Here is a 19,712-nt window from a genome sequence, read left to right as displayed (position 1 = left end):
AAAAAATGAGTTTAATTGGAAAGAATTACGGTTTTTCTTTTCTCCCGTGCTCTTCACCTGTTCTTGGCATCTGATTCTCCTGAATTTTAAAATGGTTCATATCAAACATACATGTCTGTGTGAATTATGCTCTTCTGATTTTAGTGCCCACTTTGCAGCCACAGAGAACATAGGCACCCAAGGAATGAGTCACCCAGAGGCAGCTCTGCCTAATCTCCTTCCCAGTCAGTCCTCTCAGAGAGCTTTCCCCATGTCTATGCTCTCCTCCTTCTTCATGTCTATATTCATTTGCCATGCAAAAAGTACCAGGGCAGGGATGGAGCCATACATTTTAGGTCCAGTACAACAGCTTATGTTTTCCATGGCTTCTACTATGCTGAAAGGCAGAATTTTGTCATGGTGCTATGTGGGCCCTGGGGATGATGTTTGGCTATGAATGCAGCTCAGCTTCAGGGGTGCTCCAGAGGCTGGGCTCTATAAATAGTGCATACTAATCCATACTCCACTTTATAGGGAGGGATGGTAGAAAACACACAGCTACAATCTATTCGGGGAATTTTTTTAATATTAGATCCTCAGGGAGTAACTCTGCTTTACTTCACAGACATATGTTTGTTGGAAATATGAGTTTGATAAACAATTTCCTCAGCCTCAGTATCTCAGCAGTACAGACATTACAGATGAGGACGATGTTATGGTCCTTTTCAGTCCTGGTGCAGGGTCATTCTCTCCAGTACAGAGATGTAGGTTCTCAGTTCTTTCTCCCAGCTGCACCAGACATAGACACACCTGCAGCACATGAAACACTCGGGCATCAGCAATCATAATCAAGCCCCCAAAGGGAAACTTCCAAAAGAAATACTCACCGAAGACCCACAGTCCTCTGTGTAAGACTCATTTTGAACTCCAGAGATCTTCCAGTGTATCTCAGCATTAAATATGTTGTCCTGGAAATATCTTCAACTGCATATTTTGAATGAAATCTCTTTGCTTTGGAGAGAGCTAATGGTCAAATATCTGTAGGTACTTTTCCCATGTCATCATCTGGGATCCTGATGAATCATGATAACATACAGAGCTGTCCAATGTAACATATGGCCAAAAATGAAGAATCCCAAATTTCTGCCTGTTTCTGGTGGCTATTCAGGGAATATGGTATTCACTGAGGAGGGCAGTCAGGGGGAGCAATCCTCTAACAGAAAGTTAATTCTGGTGTCTGTCTGTGTTCTGTATCCAAGCTTGCAGAGTATACAATGACTATGGTCTTTCAGAAGTTTTGCTACCTGTCTCATTACCCTGGAAAAGATTTTGGGATATTAAATAGAGAACAGTCAATCCCACTATCACCAAATAATCCTCTAGGAAATAAATGCAGTAAAAAAGTCACACTTGTCTTAGCAGATGTTGATATAATTTTAATTTCATAGGTTAGAGCATTTAAAAAACTTTTCTGGAACTATTCAGAGCACATGCTTGTAATGGGGTAAATGGGAGGAATATGATTTAGCTTTAAAAAATCAGACTCGGTAACAGTACATATCTCTAAAAAATATATTCCATTTTATGACCAGCTGGTTGAATGTCTTGCTGTGATACAGCAGCATCATGGTACTGTATATTTTGAAGGCAATGCTAAATTCAGACCCTGGCTCTGGCTGAAAGACTCAGATGTCCTGACTTGCTGTTTGGGGTGCTTGCTGTAGAGGAAAATAAAATTCAGGGCCAGATCCAGACCCAGAGTCCCCATTCTCCTGCTGCTGGGAGCACCAGTTTTGCCCTACTTGTTTGACTAGGAGTGAATGGGACTGGTTTGGTTTTCTTCCAGACCGGTTATACCTCGCCTCATTATAAACTTCACCGTGTACTGTCCTTTCCCCTGTCTTATCTCCCCGTCTCCTTCAAGGGCAATGGTGGAATGCAAGAGGGGTGCTTTTGCTGGGGGCTGTTCTGAGCTGAGAGGAGAGGCAAAAATGACCTTTTATCCTGCTCGGTGTTTCAAACAGCTTCCGCCTGCGGGGAGGGGATGTGCTGAGATGTGTGAGAGAAAACACCGAAAAGGGGAAAAAGGCTCAAAAAGGGAGGGGAAAAAAAGTACAGCAAGGAAGCTAGAGACAAACTTCAAGTTGTGGATTATTTCTCACCCAGGCTCTAATTAGGAAGCCTCTTATGGGACTGTGAAGCTGTCAGGCTGCCAAATGTCAGCGTGTTTATCGGAGATCAGGCGAGTCTCCTGTCTGCAGCAGCTACAGTTTGGTGCCATGAGCCTCCTGGGTCCTTCCAGCCTGTGTGACTCACACTCAGCAGTAGCACCTCCGGGGGCTTCGAGGCAGTGGAGGGCTCTTTCTTCTCCCTTAAAAATCCAAAAATAAGCCCTTTCCTGAGATTTGGCCTCTTCGTTCTGGCTCTGCACGGGGAGGGTTAACCACAGGGTGCAGAGCAGCTTCAGCATATGTGACTCAGATTCCCAGGGAAATCCCCACCTTATCTGATGGAGCCTGTTAGTCTGCTAATTGAATAAGCTCCTATTAAAAGTGCAATGTTTTTTAATGACTGCTAACAACGGGCCAGATTCTGATCTGATCTTTTCTCTTGGGATCATTTTTGCTGCTGGTGCGGCCCAGCCCTGATTGCAGCCGGGCAGCCTCCCCCAGCCCCACCGGCTGCCGCGGAGCCCGGGCCGGGAGCTGACCCCAACACAGCAGCTCTAGGGCTTCTGGGGTGCTGGGGAGCTACAGACCGGGCATTAAAACTTCAGTTTTAATGAGCCAGGACTTCATGAAGCGTAACAGGCAGGAAGCTTTTAATGGGAATCTTTAGGAAGAGACAGAAGGCTGCAGTGCAGCCAGCAGAGGAAAGCGTTTGTTGGGAGACTACCAAGGACTCCATGTAACGTAATTGCTGCAAATATCTACTGCGTGATTCGAGCAGTGCTCTGAGTAATTAACTTTGCCAGTGTTGAAATCAGGTTGATTTGTTGATTCTGCATATATGACGTTGTCTATGTCTGCCTAGGAAAAATGTTGTGTGTGCCTCTGCATATGCACATTCAAACCCTAATTTTAATTAAAATTATGTGTATTACACCTGTATCTTCTTTTTCTCTACGGGAATTGACTTCGAGAAGGTATTTGCCTAACAGGAAAATAAAAAAACGTGGTTAGCATTTAAAGTTAACTTAGTAGGGTTCCGGGGTACTTCTGAAGGAGAGTTTAACAGCTCTGATTTCAGCCAGGCCCTGGCTGCCCCAGGGTGGGGCTGAGCTCTCTTGCACGACCCTGTGACCACATTTGCCTTCCTTTTCTCACCTGAAACTCCCAGTGGGTTACCCAAGCCTATGTGACATCAGAACCATACAAAGTTTTCTAATAAGAAGACTGTTTTTTGTTTCTTTTCGCAAGCCAGGAATGAGATCTGGCCACCTTCACCCCCACGCATCTCCACACCTACTCAGTTCCTTTGTGTGTCCCTTTTGCTTTTCTCCAAGGAAAGTTTCTATTAAAATGCAGGAGCTTCTTTTAGCAGGTCCCATACATCCACACTGACACTGAGCTGCTGCTTTAAAAGTTTCATAAGCAACCCGTAAGTGGTGGGTTTTTTCCACACAATACCAATAACGAAGTGTCAAAAATCTCAAGCTCCTGTTATCAGAGGCAGAGTCTAACCCCCGTTTCTCAGGCTGTTTTCTATTCCCCACTCCTGAGTTGTCAGATGCTGTGACATGGCTCCATCACACCACGACTACCAGTCCCAACAAACAGAAAATGATTTCCAACTGGCAAACATGCTGTTTACTTTCCAGAAAAATTGCACTTTCCCATCTGACAGCTGATCAAGGGATCTCCTGCTGCTGTCAGCATGAAGAAGTGTTTAAACACAGGGATGGAAGTTTAAACATTTTCTCATTATCACAGAATAAAAAAAAATTAAAAAATAATAAAAAAATAAAGGCATTGAGTCTCTCCGACCACCTGCTGTGCCAGTAATGAAGCGGTGTCACATGACCAGCCGGCGAGGACTTTTATCTCTGCCCCAATATCATTACTGAAGTGACACCTGTCACATGACCCGCATCAGAGCTTTCATCTGGGCTCCCCAAATGCAGTTCTGGCTTGTGAGGGGGATTTTCCTGGCATTTCCCTCCCCCACACACACTTTAAAGAGCATTGCCCACTCGCGCCATTACAGACAGAGGTTTGCAAGTTTCAAAGCCCTTGGATCTTTCCTTGGGCACATGTAATTTGGCCAACAAACTTGCTCCAGGCTGAAGGAAAACAGAATCCTGGCCTGGGAAAGAAGTTATTTCGTTTACTTCAAGATGTTTTTAAAGCAAATATTTAAGTCTGCTGTTAAACTCTCTTTAGAAGAGGATGTTAAAGGATTTCTCAAAAATCTCCAATTTGTTTTTAATTTTTTATTAGCTGGTGAGAAGAAACAGTTCGGTGACCCTTGAGCAAAATGATCTCCGTTTACATGCACTTTATAAACTCTCACCTGCTTTATTAACGCATCCTACCCCTGCCAAGAGAAAGCATTTTCTGGGGAAAAAAAAGGAAAGATCATTCCTGCACCTCTCTGCAAACGTCTGGGATTTTTTGTGAGGTGTTCAACAGCAAAAACCTAGAATTGAGATGGGCCCACATAAATGGTAGCAGTTCTGAGCACTTACTCACCAGAACCCACTCAGTTATTATCTCAAAACAAAACATCAAACATTCAGATGTGACAGGGGATGATCATCCTGCAGGAACTAGATGTGGGCACACTGGAGATAAGAGAATATGAACTTTATGGCTTTTTCCAGCTCCTCCTTTCCCACCCCACACTCATCCCTGAATGAAGTCTAGTACTTCTCTCCCTTCATAATCTAATTCAGCTCACTAAAATAATGAAAAACTAACTCAGCAAAACAGCTCATAATTTCCCACCTGTTTAGTGAACTAAATCAGTTCTTCAAGGTCTTAGAAAAGTGCCGGAGAGCAAAAAAGAGAAAGACTGTGAAGCTTGAAGCAGGGAGGGAAATGGTGGAAGCAGAACCACCTTTTTGGGTGGCACTAACTTGGTACATGAATTCAGATGTGCTTCTTGTTACCTACTGTTTCTGACTCGTTATAGCACTACAGCCATTTTCCCTGAAAGCTGCTGCCCCTGCAACTGTGCAGGCCAGGGGATGGAAAATCTACTGAGATCAGTACTTCTAGTGTAAATAGTACTTCCTTTAGATTGGGACAGGAGTCGTTCTGAGGCAATTTCTCTCTCTGATCTGGCATGTTTAAGGCCTCCAATATTGACTTAAGGAACAGAAGACTGCTGGGTTGCAGCACATCCTTTGGACAGGGCCTTCCTGGCTTTCTATCCATCTAGATACAGAATTAGAAGGTATCATTTGACCCTTTGGCAATTTAGCATATAGATAAATTTAGCAATGTCTTGGCCATTATGGGGTAGCAGCTATGTAAAACAGCAAAGCCATTCTGTCTGCTGCTCCAGGGCAGAAGAAATTTACAGCTGATGCTCTGGATAGACCATGAGGAAAAGTGATTCAGTTCTCATCATTAGATCCCTCACTGCCCATGCATAACAAATCCTTTCATTTAACATATCTTGAGCATTTAGTGGCTTCCAATTAGGAGCAGACCATGACCAACCCATTGCAGGCATTAGAGATCCTGCTTCTTCACTGCTCTTAGTTCAGACATCTCCAAGAATGCAAAAGGAATGCAGAACACCCATATCCCAACTTGGGCATCATTTATAGCTGCTCTGCTCAGTATTGCAATGGGAGGTCAAATCTTAATCACCCTAAGAGTAGCTGATTGGAAGATCTGGGTCCATGCAATCTAGAGGTAGAAAGACTTTTGGGACATAATTTGCCTTTTCATCGAGACAGAGAACTTTAAGGAATGTAACATAACGAATATCTTGTCCTCTTAACTGAGCAGTGCCTGCAGATAGTCTGTGAACCCTTTTATATAGTTACTCTATACATTCCTGCAATTATGTCTATAGCAAGGGCAAAGGGGAACATAAACACTTGTGCTGCTTCCTGCCCAGATCTGCAGTGTGTGGTTGGTAAATGATGGACTGGGGTGGGGCCGGACCTGCAGCTCCCTTACACTAAAAGCTCACCTTTCAGCTCTTTCTGTGGCTGCCACCCATAGCTCCTTGACTAGTTTTGTTCCAGTGTCTCAATGTTCTGCATAATTCTTGCTCAGAGAAGTTCTCCCAGTCATGCCAGTGACACTACTTAGATGAATAAGAAGTATTCAAGAAAGTTTGCATGCCTGCACCTTAATGATTTATCTCTGTCTTCCTTTTCTTCCCAGATCTGCTGTGGGCTTATATCATGGCTACTGGTTTATGATGTCCCAGAGCTAAGAAAAGGATAGCCGAAACCAAGCAGACTAGTACTTGAACACAGTAAGTTACTTGCTTTCCCAATTCTCCCAGGAAGAATATTATGAGAAATTTCACAGTAACTGTAGTTGGGAAAGAGCTCTCTGATTTCCCTATGTGTCCTGATCAGCACTTACCTCAGATTAGCTTTCCTTCTCATAGTCTGTCAGCAGCCCTGAGCTCAAGGAGATTAAAACACTCTGGTAACTCATTAATGAGCCAAGACTCTCAGCAACAGCTGGGGCAAGAATGGACTGTGTTTGGCTACATCTTAATTCTCTGCCATCTCCCCTCTGCTCATCAACACCTGCACACATTTGGGATCCTGTATAAGAAGACCCCTGAATTCAGCTCTAAGCAACCAGTCTGCAATGCACATGTCTAATGCTCTGCTGGTGTGGAACCAGTACGCTGGTAATCCTGTTAGTAATGGCAGAAGCTCCCTCTAGGAAATTATAACAAATAGTCTTAAACAATTCCTTTTGTTGACAACTTTATCCAAGAAACCATCTTCCCTGGAGACTTCACTCAACTTTCGACTAATCCCCTCCTTCCCTCAGGAGCTCTTTTGTTGAAGGAGATTGTGGGCAAACCCAGGAATGACAGGTCTCGATAAGCCTTGGATCAGCCTCTACATTCTTTCAATTGTCAGTCCCCATCTGTCCTGTTTGTACATCGATCTTCTGGTCCAGGGATCTCTCTATTAAGTGACACATGGCTGAGTATATTCTGCAAGTCCGGTGTCCAGACTGTGCTGTTACATCTTCGTTGCCAAGTCAATCTTTCTGACATTGGTTTCTGAAAAACAAAAGGCAGGACATCTGTGCAATTTCATTCTCTTCTAACGAAAGGTGATTTTTAAAAATACACACCCTGCCCCTCAAACTCTGTCCTTGTTTTATAATCTCAAAAATTTTGCTTCATTTTGTCAATATCAAGAGTTGCTTCAAAGGTCTTTGGTGTAGTAGAGGGTACAATCTGCCTCTGTTGCAAAGGAATTGTGTTAGGATAAAAATGAATGGCCTAAGTCCTGAATAACAACAAAAAAAAATAGATCCTAATTACAAATATTCTGCAGAGATATTGCCTTCAGTCATGTCTTCTTGATAACAGCTGGTTTAAAACAAGCTCTAATCTTCCTGTAGATTCAACTACACTTAGCTGGTACAGTAGCACACACATGTAAGAGGCACAGCATTATTTATCTGAATTTTGAGAGGTGGAATGAGAACAGTAGCAGATTCCAATGATCCATCTGTTCCTCCTCAGCAGGTAGAGGGAAAGAGGTGTGTGGTATAGGGTAGAAAATAAATAGAGTGTTGGCGTGGAGTATATGTCACCCTGGGATATCAGGGATACTGTCAGTACCTTTTCCTTTCTTGAAACCAGAAGGAGAACAAGGAGGAGTCTGTGATGATGTTTTGTCCCTTGCTGTGTTGCTTGGGGCCCATGGATTCAAGATGGAGCCTGGTATGTTTAGGGTTTTTTTGTTTTGTCTACTTTTATAACTTAACTCAGGTTGGCAAGTGAAGGAAGGCTGGCCAGTTTTATTATGTTCCCAGGAAATTCTATTCTCTCATGTGCCAGCGTGAGGCTGTTGTGCTTTAGATGCCTATCTACCTCTCATTAGATTTGAAAAAGCATACAGAACCCCCTGCTTTCCATCAGTAGCCTATTAAAATGACAAAAAAATTACTCTTTCATTTTTAACCTTGCTTGCATGTCTGAATCCAGATGCTTTTTTAAAAAAGATAATTAATAATATGAACACCATCACTTACAGAATGTTTTCCTGTAATGAAGTGGAGAAGAAAACTTGAGCTGACATTTAAGCTCGCTCAGTGTACTTTGTAAGTAGCCTTAAAAAAGTGACACAAACACTTTGAGGCCAGGTTAATATAAAAAAAATGTTTAAGACTATCTCCTACTGTTTTCAAGTTTTCACCATCTTATACAATGTGTTTGAGAACTGCTAGGTCAGTTAAAATGGGCCAAATACAAGTTCATTGAACACTGAAGCATGAGTGCCGTCCCCAAGGGAGTAGTCCCAGAAGCCTCAGTGGAACTGCCAGCCAGCTTTTTTGGCAGGATTAGGGAACAGTCATCCTGTCTGCACTCAGCTGAGCAGGTGAGCAGGGAATGCATTCAGGCTGCTTCCAAAACCCAATCTGGTCACAGGGCTGGCATTGTCAGGTCCTTCTTGAAAGGACTCGAGGCTTCCTGTCTGCCTGCTGTTGTCCACAGGATGAGGGCAGAAGGGGTACAGAGGGGCTGTGAGACCAGGCACTGAGTGCTGGGACCTGATCCTATAGCAGGTACCTGCCATCTCCATGCATTTGGGAGCACAGATGGCTAGCTGAGGTGTACCTTGCTATCACAGCTAGGGTGCCTCTTAGCTTGGCAGACAGTAAGACAGTCAAACTAATTTGGCCTCAAGACCAGTTTCCAGCTCTGCCCTTCAAGCACAGACCCAGCACTGACACTGACAGGACACATGGTGATAACAAATGCACAAAGTAAACAAAGAGACAGGATATAATAAAAGGGTGTTTTCTGGTAACTTCTTCCAGTAACAGTGATTTCAAGTGATCTTTTGGTCTTCTGTTACAAAAGGGAGATGAAAAATATTGATGCTGAAGCATCGTTCTGAGGTGCGTCATATTAAAATAGGGATTAATTAAAACCAAGGATGTTACAAGCTAAGGAGATTTTGCCTAGCTCTGCTCAGGTTCCAGTGTGTGTGAAATCAAAACAAGTAAGCTATAAAATGTGAACTCAATAGGCAAGGACAAAAGAGAACAAAGCAATTTGGTCAGTTTAAGCAGTGGGGAGATGAAGCAATATTTTGACTGCGGAGGCATCAGAGGAAAGGGCACTGGTCTGAGGCTTGGGAATATGACAAAACAAATCCAAACTTCCCATAATACTACTGAGTGTTGTTCATTCAGGGCCATTGGCTTGCTGATCTCTTCTCTCTGAATGTGAGGTTTCCCACTTTGTCCTCATGCTGGGATGTGATCATCCAGCCCCGGGTGTCAGTTCTGTTTTCCCATCTTAAATACACAAAGGAATTCATGTGCTAAAGATGATGGCAGCAGCTTTGACAGTGGCAACTATGTGCTTACCCAAGAATCAGTTAGTCATCCCTACTTTCTACCAGAACTTGCTCGACCCTCCTGAGAGCTGGCCTTTTCGGTAAGAAGCAAACAGGTCACAGATTTCAGGTTGCAGTCTCACTCCTGGAACTGTGAGCACTGATTGTCCTGTGGAAAAATCAGGTTAAAGAGAAAGCTGCAAAATGGTCCTTTTCCTTCATTGTGCTACTTTCCTAATGCTCTCTTGTGACATTAGCCACAATATAAAATAATTCAGGATCCTATTTCACATAGCTGCATTCCTTCTGATTTTTTTTTGGAAAATTATTTCTTTAATCTAGACACCCTTTTCTAGAAATCTCATCTGCAGTTTTTTTTCTTTTTTCTTTTTCTTTTTCTTGGAGCAACCAGCAAAATACTATTTGGTAGAACAGTGATAGGAATGCAACCCACTAATCAAAAGGATTCAAATGGATCTGCGCACTGCCAAGCTCTCTCCTTCCCACCCAGCAGAGGGGAAAAAAAAGAGAAAGAAAAAAGAGATAGAGCGAAGGCACAGGGCTTCTCTCCTTCAGCAATCTCACAAATGCAAAACCTTCCACTCCAGTGACTCCTCATTAACTTACCAAATCTGACAGTCTAATTATCGTAGCTGCTTCACGCTTAGAATAAATAAATACTAAAGTGGGTGTTTAAAGAAATTGAGCAGTGAAATCCAGTCATCTAGACAGTCAATAGAGAGTTTATTTTAAATTTTTATATTCTTATGTATTTATATCATTTTAGGAAAGATAATGAGATAGTTGTCTTTCAGGCTAATTGAGTTCCTATGCTCATGGTTGCTTGCTGTCACAATCTCAAACTTAGCTTTAACTTTTGTGCCTTAGAAACCTGATCACTACATCCCCGTTTACTCTTTTCTGATAATAACTCGGTGAAGTCAGAAGTGCACCTGAGGATGGGAAACGACTACACCAGACTACCAGTCTGGATGTCTTTCACAGCAAACAAGCCAACTAAATCTTTTCAGATTTGCATTTAAGAGTGCTAAAGGGGAAATGGAAGTTAAAGAAACATCAGATATAACTTGCAATTAGACAAAATGCAGAAAAACATCTGCTAACCTCTGATGCAATAGTGTCTGCCTCCATGAACAGTATTAACAGTGCTCTCCCCCAAGAGCAGTTCGTCTCTCTGAACAATAAGACCTTTATAGAGATTCTCTGGCCTGAGATCAATGGGAGTCAGAGCATTTGATCCATGTCTGTAGGACTTTGTTTCCGCAAGTCATGTGGGCCAAACTTTGCACCAGTTGTGCTTTTGCAAGAGCGGGAGCTGGGGAGTGAGCAAAGGAAACTTTCCTTTTTTTCCCATCTTCCCCTTCACCCTGTGCTCCTGAACAGTGCCCAGCACTTGCCAGCACAGTATCTGCTCCAGGACAGCACGCGGGGAAGAGCTGAAACAGGGCAACATGTCCAGAGTCCTGTGCCCTTGGCAAACATCTGCTGTGATGTTGCAATAGCTCTTTCCTAGGGTGATGGCTTAATGACAGAATACAAAACTTTAATGTCCTGTCAGTATGTAAGCAAGGAGACCTTCCACCACTGTGGAGATCAGAGCGGGTGAAGTGAGAGGTGGCTTTCCTGAGTTAAGTGAAGATTTGCTTTATCATCTCACATGTAAGAATGCTTCTGGCTTAGGAAGCTGATTTCCTGCTCAACACCAGCTTTGGTTTATACCTGTACTAAGACACATTATAAACCAGATGCATACACCTGATAGGAACTTCACTTTCTAGGTGTCTGTATCTGATTTGCAGTGATGGATATCTATTTGCTGTATACAGAGGTGGCACAGCACAGTGGTAAAAAAATATTAGGTGACTATATAAAGCTTTTAGCTATGTAGGAGAATCTAGGGCAACCAGTCAACCCGAACAAGGTGTCCTGAAAGCCAGCTCTTCTTTATATGTCCCCTGTGATAACATCTACCAGCACTGGCTAATCCCAACAGTAATGGGATTTTTGCTAGGCAATGGCTTGCAGCCTTAACCTCCTCACTGCCCACACTGCCTTAGCTTCGATGCAACAGGCATTAAAATGACAGTGGTCTGTCAACATCAAGCCTCCCCTCTCTTCCTTGTCAGCAGGCTGTTTTGGACAAACAGTACAGTGTCATCACCTCCTGGCACCCTGGTTTTGAGTGGCTGGGAGAGGTAACAATGAGAGACCAACCGTACCCAAAAAGAGCAAGTACCTCCTAGTCAGAGCCAGGATCATATCCATGCAACACACAGAGCATAAATTGGACTTGACTAACTGCAGCACCTGCACTGTGAGAAAGGTCTCTGCTTGGTCCAGTGGGGATAGGATCTGAGCTGCCAGCTCAGGCCTCCCTGGCCCGTGTGCCTGGGTTGTTCAGCCAGAGCTCTTCTTGCAGTATGTTTTCTTGGGAGCATACTGTTGATGACCCCAAATCCCACTGCTCACCCTCCCTGCTTGCAAGCCTGCTCTAAAGCATTGGAGGGCAAAAGAGAGGGACAATAAACCAAATCTATAGCTAAGAATAATAAGCTGCAATTGTTACCGTGTCTGACCTGTCTGACAACAGAGTGAGATACCTTCCCAGAAGACCCTTTGCACTTCAGGACTGACACTGAGTTGAGAGCACAACTCACGCTTTCTTGATTCAAGGATCTCGTCTTTCTTCCAGGAGGGATTAATTGGACAGAAAAAAGTCTGCTTGAGCAGATGGCAAAGGGTTAGACTGAAGTTTTATCAGAGCTGCTGCAGTGCAGGGCTGCACTGCACAAAGATAATTATCTCAGAATTGGCTTAAGCCAAAAAAAGGACAGCAAATGCTCCAGTTTTACAAAAGGTCATCACTGCCACCCCTTAGGCTACCAGCCACACCGAAAGGAAGCTGGAGAATCCCCTGCACCTCTCTTCTCTTGCTATATTCAGTGGTGCTGTTGGCACATGTAGAATTAAGGCCAACAAGAGGATGAGTGGGGTTTGAACCTGGGCCTTAGCATTCCCTTCTAGCCCTAGAGGCACAGGAGTGAGCAGCCTAGAAGCCCATCTGTGGGCCAGTCCCACTCAGAGGACAGTCTTCTTCCTCCTTAGAACGTGGGTTACTCTTTTTTTCTAGCACTTTGCATTCAGATGAGCATAGCAACAGTAACCTGTTCCCCTCTGTAGGAGCTGACCACCAGGAAGCAAAGAGCCCTGTGCCCCCTCTCCCCCTTCCCAGGGGCAGCAGCCAGCCTCTAGCCATTACCATTCCCCTCAGTAATCACAAACTTGCTATTTGGAGAGGTACTTATTTGTGAAATACTGATTCCTCCAATAATTTTTTCCCATTAACTGACCTTTGAAAAACATCCTCTAGCTTCCAGCTTATCACAACGACTTATAGAAAGGACAGTTATGGGTACAATTATTTCATTAAAATAGAGAATAATTTCTTACGGGAAGCTTTAATTTTTTCAAATGTTGTTTCCCTCTTACTCTCACACACCTTGGGATCAACCACCTCTTCCTTTCACCTTTCATCTCCAGCTCATTCTTTACTTTTCTGCAATAACTTTCCCCTTCAGAGGATGGCAATTGATAGCCAAATCCTCCAGAACAAAGTGGGAACAGAAGATATTTAAAATCTGTACTGTTAACATAGCAACAAGAATTTGAAAATGATACAGTTAAATTCTAAAATAGTGTTATGCCAACGTGACACAAGAGAACAAACGTCTTACACAATTGTGGCAATAGGAATGGCTACATGGGGAATTATTGAAAATTGCCTAATTTCTACAGGCTTAATGAGTCACTCCTGAATATGGTCTTGCGTGATCATACTGCACTTGTTTCAGCCCTGTGCACTTTGATTCTGCTCCCAACACATTGGTTGCTATGATAACGCCATGTAGTTTCCTGTCCACAAGGTACTTCTTGCTGCAATATGGGGGATAATAAATATGGGATGGTGCTTAAACCGAGGTGAAATGACTCTGTCCCCTCGCTGGCAGCATATCCGAGAGATTGATACATTATGCCAATCTGTTTTCTCGTTCCTTCTATTTCTCCTCACTCTCTCCCTTTCTCTCACACTGTCTGTCTCTGTACCTGTTTTTTTCCACACACTCTCTCTCTCTTGGCACTGACACTTTCATCTTCTCCCTTGGGGATTGGAGATGTCACTGCGGGAAGTGCTTGTCCGCCTCTCTGGCAGCAGCAGAGCCCTGTGGCTTTGACAAACCTCATTTAATTGGGAGGAAGCCAGGAGGGTTTGAAAGAACTGAAACATCCACGAAACTCCTTTTATCAGGCATAATTTAAACTCTGCATGGAAAAAACCCTATATGTATAAAGAAAAGTCAACTTCCCTCCTGCTGTGCGTGCTCCCCTCCTCCCCCCCCAGCACAGGCAGGCTCCTGCGAGATTCCATCTTTTCATTTTTCTAAAAGTGTCAAAGTAGATTTGTGCTCTGTGGCTGGGTGAACAGAAAAGGAATGCAGATGTCTCTCACTCATGCACATACACACACAGAGCACCTTCTGAAGGGCAGCAGTTTGGGGATTTGGGAGAAATGCTGGCTGGCTGCTCCTTCACTTGGGATGTGTCGCAGGAGCCAGAAATTTGGTTTTCCAATAGCTTGACAACACAGTCCATGAAGGCTTTTTCTTAATTGCTCCTGTCTTAAAAAACACCACCGAACTAACTAGTGTAGAGAGGTTGCCCAGGAGGCAACAGGGAATGCAAGGTTCCTTTGGCCTGTTGCCCAACAGGAGGGAGCTTTGCCTAGTGAGGAACAGAATCTGTAGCTTGAGAGACCCTGTATTTATTGTCAGCTCAGGGCAGGAGGGACAGAGCTGTGTGTGCAGCTGTGTGCTCAAAAGAAGAGAGCAAGGGAAGAAGAAAATAAAGCAGGTAAAACTGAGGGAGAACTGGTGTGACAGGGTACGAGGAACAGCTGTCTCAACATCAAAAGGGAGCAGGAGGAGTGGTCCAAGGGAATTGGGGCTAGCACATCATGCTGAGCAGCTGGGAATTCAGGACATCAGGATGGATCAGCATGTGAGTTACACTGAATACACAGTGTGAGCCAGCCCGAGGGAAAGCTCCAGGCCCCTGGGGTTACAGAATGGGGGAGAAAGGACCTGTGGAAGCATATGCACCTCTGCTTTGCAAATGGACCGTGGTAGCAGCCCATCAAGGTCCCCTTCTAGTATTAACACCGTGGTCAAGTGGAAGAAAATAGAAAAGCAAGCTGTTAAATTTGCAATGGGGTGTAAACTTTGCAGCATGCGGAAGTGGGGAGGGAGTGCAGACAGAAAAGAGGGACATCCAGGTGAATGGCAGAGACTATCAAAGTAGAGAAGAAACTCAAATAGCATGTGCAGTAGCTCTTTCTTGGTGAGATGAAATCGAGACTTAACTTACCAGCAGGAATCTCACAGAGTTGAGGAGGCAGAGGGCTGAAGAAGCCATGTAGAAGCGCGTCTTGCGCAGAGATTCGGCCCCGAGGGAAGGCTGTAAGCATCCTGGAGGCCAAATTCTCTGCTGCTGGCACCCTGCTCAGCCTAGGAAAACAGAAATATAAATAGCATAGGAGATGAGGACAAGCCAGAAAGCTGGTACCAGAACATGACCCAGCCCATCCCAGAGCTTGGGGCAGAGATAGGGGAGGGACACAGGGGAGCTGGACAAACCCACTCCAGATATATAGCTTTTTAAGGACATTCACTTTTCCATCTGAGTTTGATTATGTTGGAGTATATATATATACACACAGAATTTCAGCTCAAACTCATGTTTACAGAGGAATTTGAAAATAAATTTCTATTTTGTAAAAAGAAGGCTGTAAGTGAAAGGGGAAATGATATTGGAGAGACTATATTTTGCATGTTGTAACTGGCATATCAGAGGTTGGTGTTACCAGTTTACAGTGACAATGCAAGTGCAGAAAATAATCTGACTGGCCCACTGAGAAGACCACAGGTCAAACTTAAAAAAACTAAAGAAAATACCATTTCCTCTTTTCCTACCCTAGTACCAGTACAGCAGCTGGTTGTAAAATGTGTTGGGGATTCACAGAGAAGTATCTGTTTCTCAGGATGAGTGCTTAAAATAGATGTAATACACATATGCTCCATGTTCAGCAAATACCAATGCCAAGTGGCTGCTCTCTAGAGGAGCACACAGCTGGGGGGACGAGGAAGTAGAGGAGAGAAAACAAACCGACAAGGAAACAAATAAAAATAGTAATTTAGTTTTACAGCTTTTACTTTGTTTGTTTGTTCTGATCACATTTCAGCTTCAGGAGGCCCATCAGAGCATGGCCTGTTGTGCTTCCTCCCTTGGCCCCCCTGTCGGTGCTTCCCCTCCAAGTGACATCAGGGGCCGGGATCCCCCTGCCCCTGCACTCCCCCTCCCTATACGGGACATCTGACATGCTTACATTTTTGTTTTAAGGAGATAAAATGTAAAATAAAAAAGAAAAATAAAAAACACAAAGAGAGAAGTAGAGAGAGACACCCTGAGAAACAAATTTATAAAAGGTATCTGGCCTCACTGTGGTAAATAACTTCTGAATTTTCACCTCCAGCAAAACGATTCAAGCCTCTGCTTCCCTGGGGAGTAGGGACGGGACAGGGAGAGAAAGCATCCAGTCTGAGCCTGCTTGCTAGACTGCACACCAGGCTGCCCCTGCCATGGCAGGGTCTTACTGGAGACCTTCTACCCCCTCAGTCCCCGTTTCTGCAGGCTCCCACACTGGGCAGCAACACAGTTCAGTGCTTCCCACCACGGCTCAGGCTTCCTGGTGTTGGCTGAGCTCTACAGAGCTCCCCTCTGATTTCTTAATTGGCCATGGAGAGTCATGGCTGAGCAGTCTGTGTGAAGCAGCTCTTTCCTTCTCCAGAGCTGAGCATGCCAAGGCAGTTTTTTGGCCCTACCAGCACGAGGACTCTGTAACACAGAGCTGGAGCTGGCCCATGAGCAGCCCAGAGCCCTGCCACAGAGGTGCTGGGTCAGCCCGCTGGTATGGGGCTGTAATGGGGCCTGTCAAGGGATTATGGCCATAAAGCAGAAGTACAATACAGCAGAGTTGCAAGGAATATACTTAATTCTTTGTTCAGGCTGAGAGAGGATTTGTTCTGTTCCAGGACCTGCGTTATCAGGGTTTGGGACATGTTGAGCTTTGTGTGTTTCTGAAGTTGTGTGTGAGAATGGCTGACATTTCAGCAACCTGTGCTTTGCAGAAAACTTCAGCATGTTTGTTCAGAACAGCATATGGAAAACCCCTCCGAGCAGGGTTGTTCAGCAGTCAGCTGAATAGATAATAAACAGCAGCGATGAAAAATGTGGTTATGTCCTCAAAGGATATTTCATTCTTGACCTCTGCCTGAACACAATCCTGAGGACAAATCCTGCCCCATCTTTTCCTACCTATGTATAAAACCTGTTGTGTGCCTCAAAATCAGTATTGTGGGGATTTGATTTTAATGACTCTTGGAGCTTGGTTACAGTACTTTGCCTAATTATAAATTTCTTTCACTGATACATACATGCATTTTGTATATGTGTGTGTGTGTACATATGTGTGCTTGAAAAAATACTCCCTTCTCTCAGCACACTAGGGAGTGATTCAGCGGTGCTGGTGTGTCTGGTCAAGCTGAGTATGTAACCATGGCCTTAGTCTCATAGCTTTTGGCCACTAAGAATGTGATTTTCCCTCTCCTAACTAATCACAAGATTATTTCATTGTCTTATGAAAATGCTGTCCTAGCATGTCTTCCTTACTGCTGTTGAGCAACATTCCTACAGTTTGTTTTCAGAAATGAAAATTGGGACAGTGCAAAGTCTGTCTTCAGTCTGGGCAAGAGGGCCTGGGAAAGTCTGACCTTCTGAATCGAACTGTGCCCCACAAAAAGCTGCACATAATGTCACTGAATCACTGCTTATCTCAGAATAATCACTACTCCTCTGAGAATAATAAACCCACTATGTGCCTACCTTTACTGCGATCTCTGAAAATCAGTTGCTTAACTGACGTTAGATCTGCTTGTTACTGCAGAGCCACCCTGCACTTCCTGGGCTTGCCAAAGGAGCTCATTTCAAGCTAAATGATTGCATGAAGAAACAAATAAACCCAGAGGCGATTTTGACATTGCCATTATTGGTAGCTTACCTGTTACAGATGACTCGGAGTCTCTGAGGTCTCCTGGAAGCAACCAGTTCTAGGAAGTGTAATATGCAATCATGAGATTAAATGAAAATCAAGCCAAATACAATTCTTTGAGCCCTTACAAAAAATATGTGCTCAGAATTTCAAACAGCCCTATAGAATCTGTCATCTTAGTATGTATAAATATACATTATTCCTATAGGACTTGAGCACCAGCCTTGATTTTAATAAGGCTGTTCCAGTTCTGTAACCCTTTCCTTTCATATATCTGTGAGTATAGGCTTTGGGCCTCCTTCTGTTACAGTGCAAGTCTTAGCTTTGACTTCAGTAAAAGCAGTACCAGTCCCTAAAGCCTTTGCACAAAGGAAGCAGACGGAGGTTTGCAGATCTGAATCCCCAGCAATTGTCTTGGCTTTCCAAGGGGCTGCTGAGCTTCACATATTGCCCTGTGGGTACATGGGGCTTTTCTGCACCGATGTGGCAGAAAGATGGGACCAGAGAAAAGGTGCTGGGGTCCCACTCTTCTTGCCCAGTGCTCTCACTGCCAGACCCTCACTAAGTTTGTTGTTTATCCAGTCAACCATTCTCATGCAGGCTTAGTACTTAATAATTACGTGATCTCTACCAGACTGGAACTTAACAGAGTTCACAGTTTTGTGAAGGCTGCGTTCTTGTTGATGTTTTTCAAGGACATATTTCTAAACATTGTGGAAAATGTAGAGCAATACATTCCTCAAATGTTTTATTATAAAGCACGAATTTTCTCAGGCTTAGATATGAATGAATGGCTTAAGCCTGGAAAATTTTCCCTTAGAGCCGATCAACAGAGACATTTTCTTGCATCAGAGAGGCTGTAATTTCTACCCACCTACATTTTCCTGAGCACCGTTGCTGGCAGCAGGGAATGAACGGTGGTACTCTAGTCATGGAAAGGAGAGCAGGAAGGGTGGTGTTGACCTCTCTCACAGCCCAGCCTGGACAAGAATTCCCTACAGCAGTGAGACCACCGGGAGGCAAGTGTCAGTGGTTTGTTGCCAGCAGACTCTGAGCTCGGTTGGGGTTTGTGCTGCACCTTCCAAGAGCATCTTCCCTCACTTCCCGCCTGGAAGCACCAGGCACATCATTCAGGGCCAGGACCTGCCTGCTGCAGGCAAAGTGGGAGTCCCCTCTGCCTTTGCCTGCATAAGGCCATTTCCAGAGTGCCAGGCCCACAGACTCAGTCACTCAGTGTCTGACCCAATGCACAGACAATTTGAAAAAGTGTAAATTACTGAACTTCCCGCCCTTGACCTTTCCAGCAGCAATCTTTCACCATTAAACCAGGCCAGCAGATTGTCAAACCTGCCTATCACAGGGTAAGTAACAGTTCACAACTGAAATGTTCTCCTACACCCCAAATACTTAGGTAACTTCTAGAGCAGTAAATGACAATATAACTTGGGATGGGATTCATGTTTAGGTGCCAGAGCACTGGAATTATTGCCAATATATAGAAGTTATATGTTAGCATCTTGAATATTCCCTTCCCAAATCAGTCACCAAGACTAACTGGCACAACATTCCCCTTGGATCTCTAATAACATTTTCACTGGATCATCTTTCCTTCTTTTTGCTCCCTTGACTGTAATAAATGTGTAGAAATACATTATCCATATTGAGTAAAGATGTAAAATTTCCAGGTAGAATAGAAGAAAAACAATTTAAAAAATGGTTTCGAAATGCATAAGGTTTTTCTGTATGAAATAGAAATTTTTGCCTCTTCACAGAGGTGGCCAAAATCTTTCAGATGTTATATCTTTCTGCCAGAAAAATTTCATTTGGGAGATGGAAATATTCCATGATAATATATCAATTTCATTTAATATTTAGTAAAAATGTCAAGAAGACTGAAATATTGTATTTCCTCTACTGAAATCTTTTAACATTAATATTCTTTAATGAGTTTAACATAAAATTTAAAAAAATGCATGTTCAGTTGGTTACAGCAGAGTAAAATGTTTCAATAATATCCAAGTGAAATGTCACTTTGTTTTTATG

The 19,712-nt window shown here is 43.7% G+C and overlaps 1 protein-coding gene and 1 long non-coding RNA gene across 2 annotated transcripts in view; one reads left to right on the top strand and one right to left on the bottom strand.

The window, feature by feature from the left end:
* LOC115307441 overlaps positions 1–19,712 on the top strand; it is a 32,431-nt gene that overhangs the window by 8,032 nt on the left and 4,687 nt on the right. The window contains exon 2 of the long non-coding RNA XR_003915766.1: positions 6,324–6,417. This is a non-coding gene — a long non-coding RNA (uncharacterized LOC115307441). The remainder of the gene's footprint in view (positions 1–6,323; positions 6,418–19,712) is intronic.
* Positions 4,888–19,712, bottom strand: part of CDK15 (cyclin dependent kinase 15) — a 39,943-nt gene continuing 25,118 nt past the window's right edge. The window contains exons 11-14 of the mRNA XM_018071635.2: positions 17,679–17,727; positions 14,930–15,069; positions 9,519–9,656; positions 4,888–7,191 (exon numbers count right to left, since the gene is read on the bottom strand). Of these exons, the coding sequence (XP_017927124.1) occupies positions 9,547–9,656; positions 14,930–15,069; positions 17,679–17,727 (299 nt within the window). The 3' untranslated portion in view covers positions 4,888–7,191; positions 9,519–9,546. The remainder of the gene's footprint in view (positions 7,192–9,518; positions 9,657–14,929; positions 15,070–17,678; positions 17,728–19,712) is intronic.

This window comes from Manacus vitellinus, unplaced genomic scaffold, assembly GCF_001715985.3.
Source record: "Manacus vitellinus isolate BGI_N305 unplaced genomic scaffold, ASM171598v3 scaffold_20_pilon, whole genome shotgun sequence".
NCBI lineage: Eukaryota > Metazoa > Chordata > Aves > Passeriformes > Pipridae > Manacus > Manacus vitellinus.
Note: the sequence above shows the minus strand (reverse complement) of the source record. Positions and strands in the feature narration are given on the sequence as shown.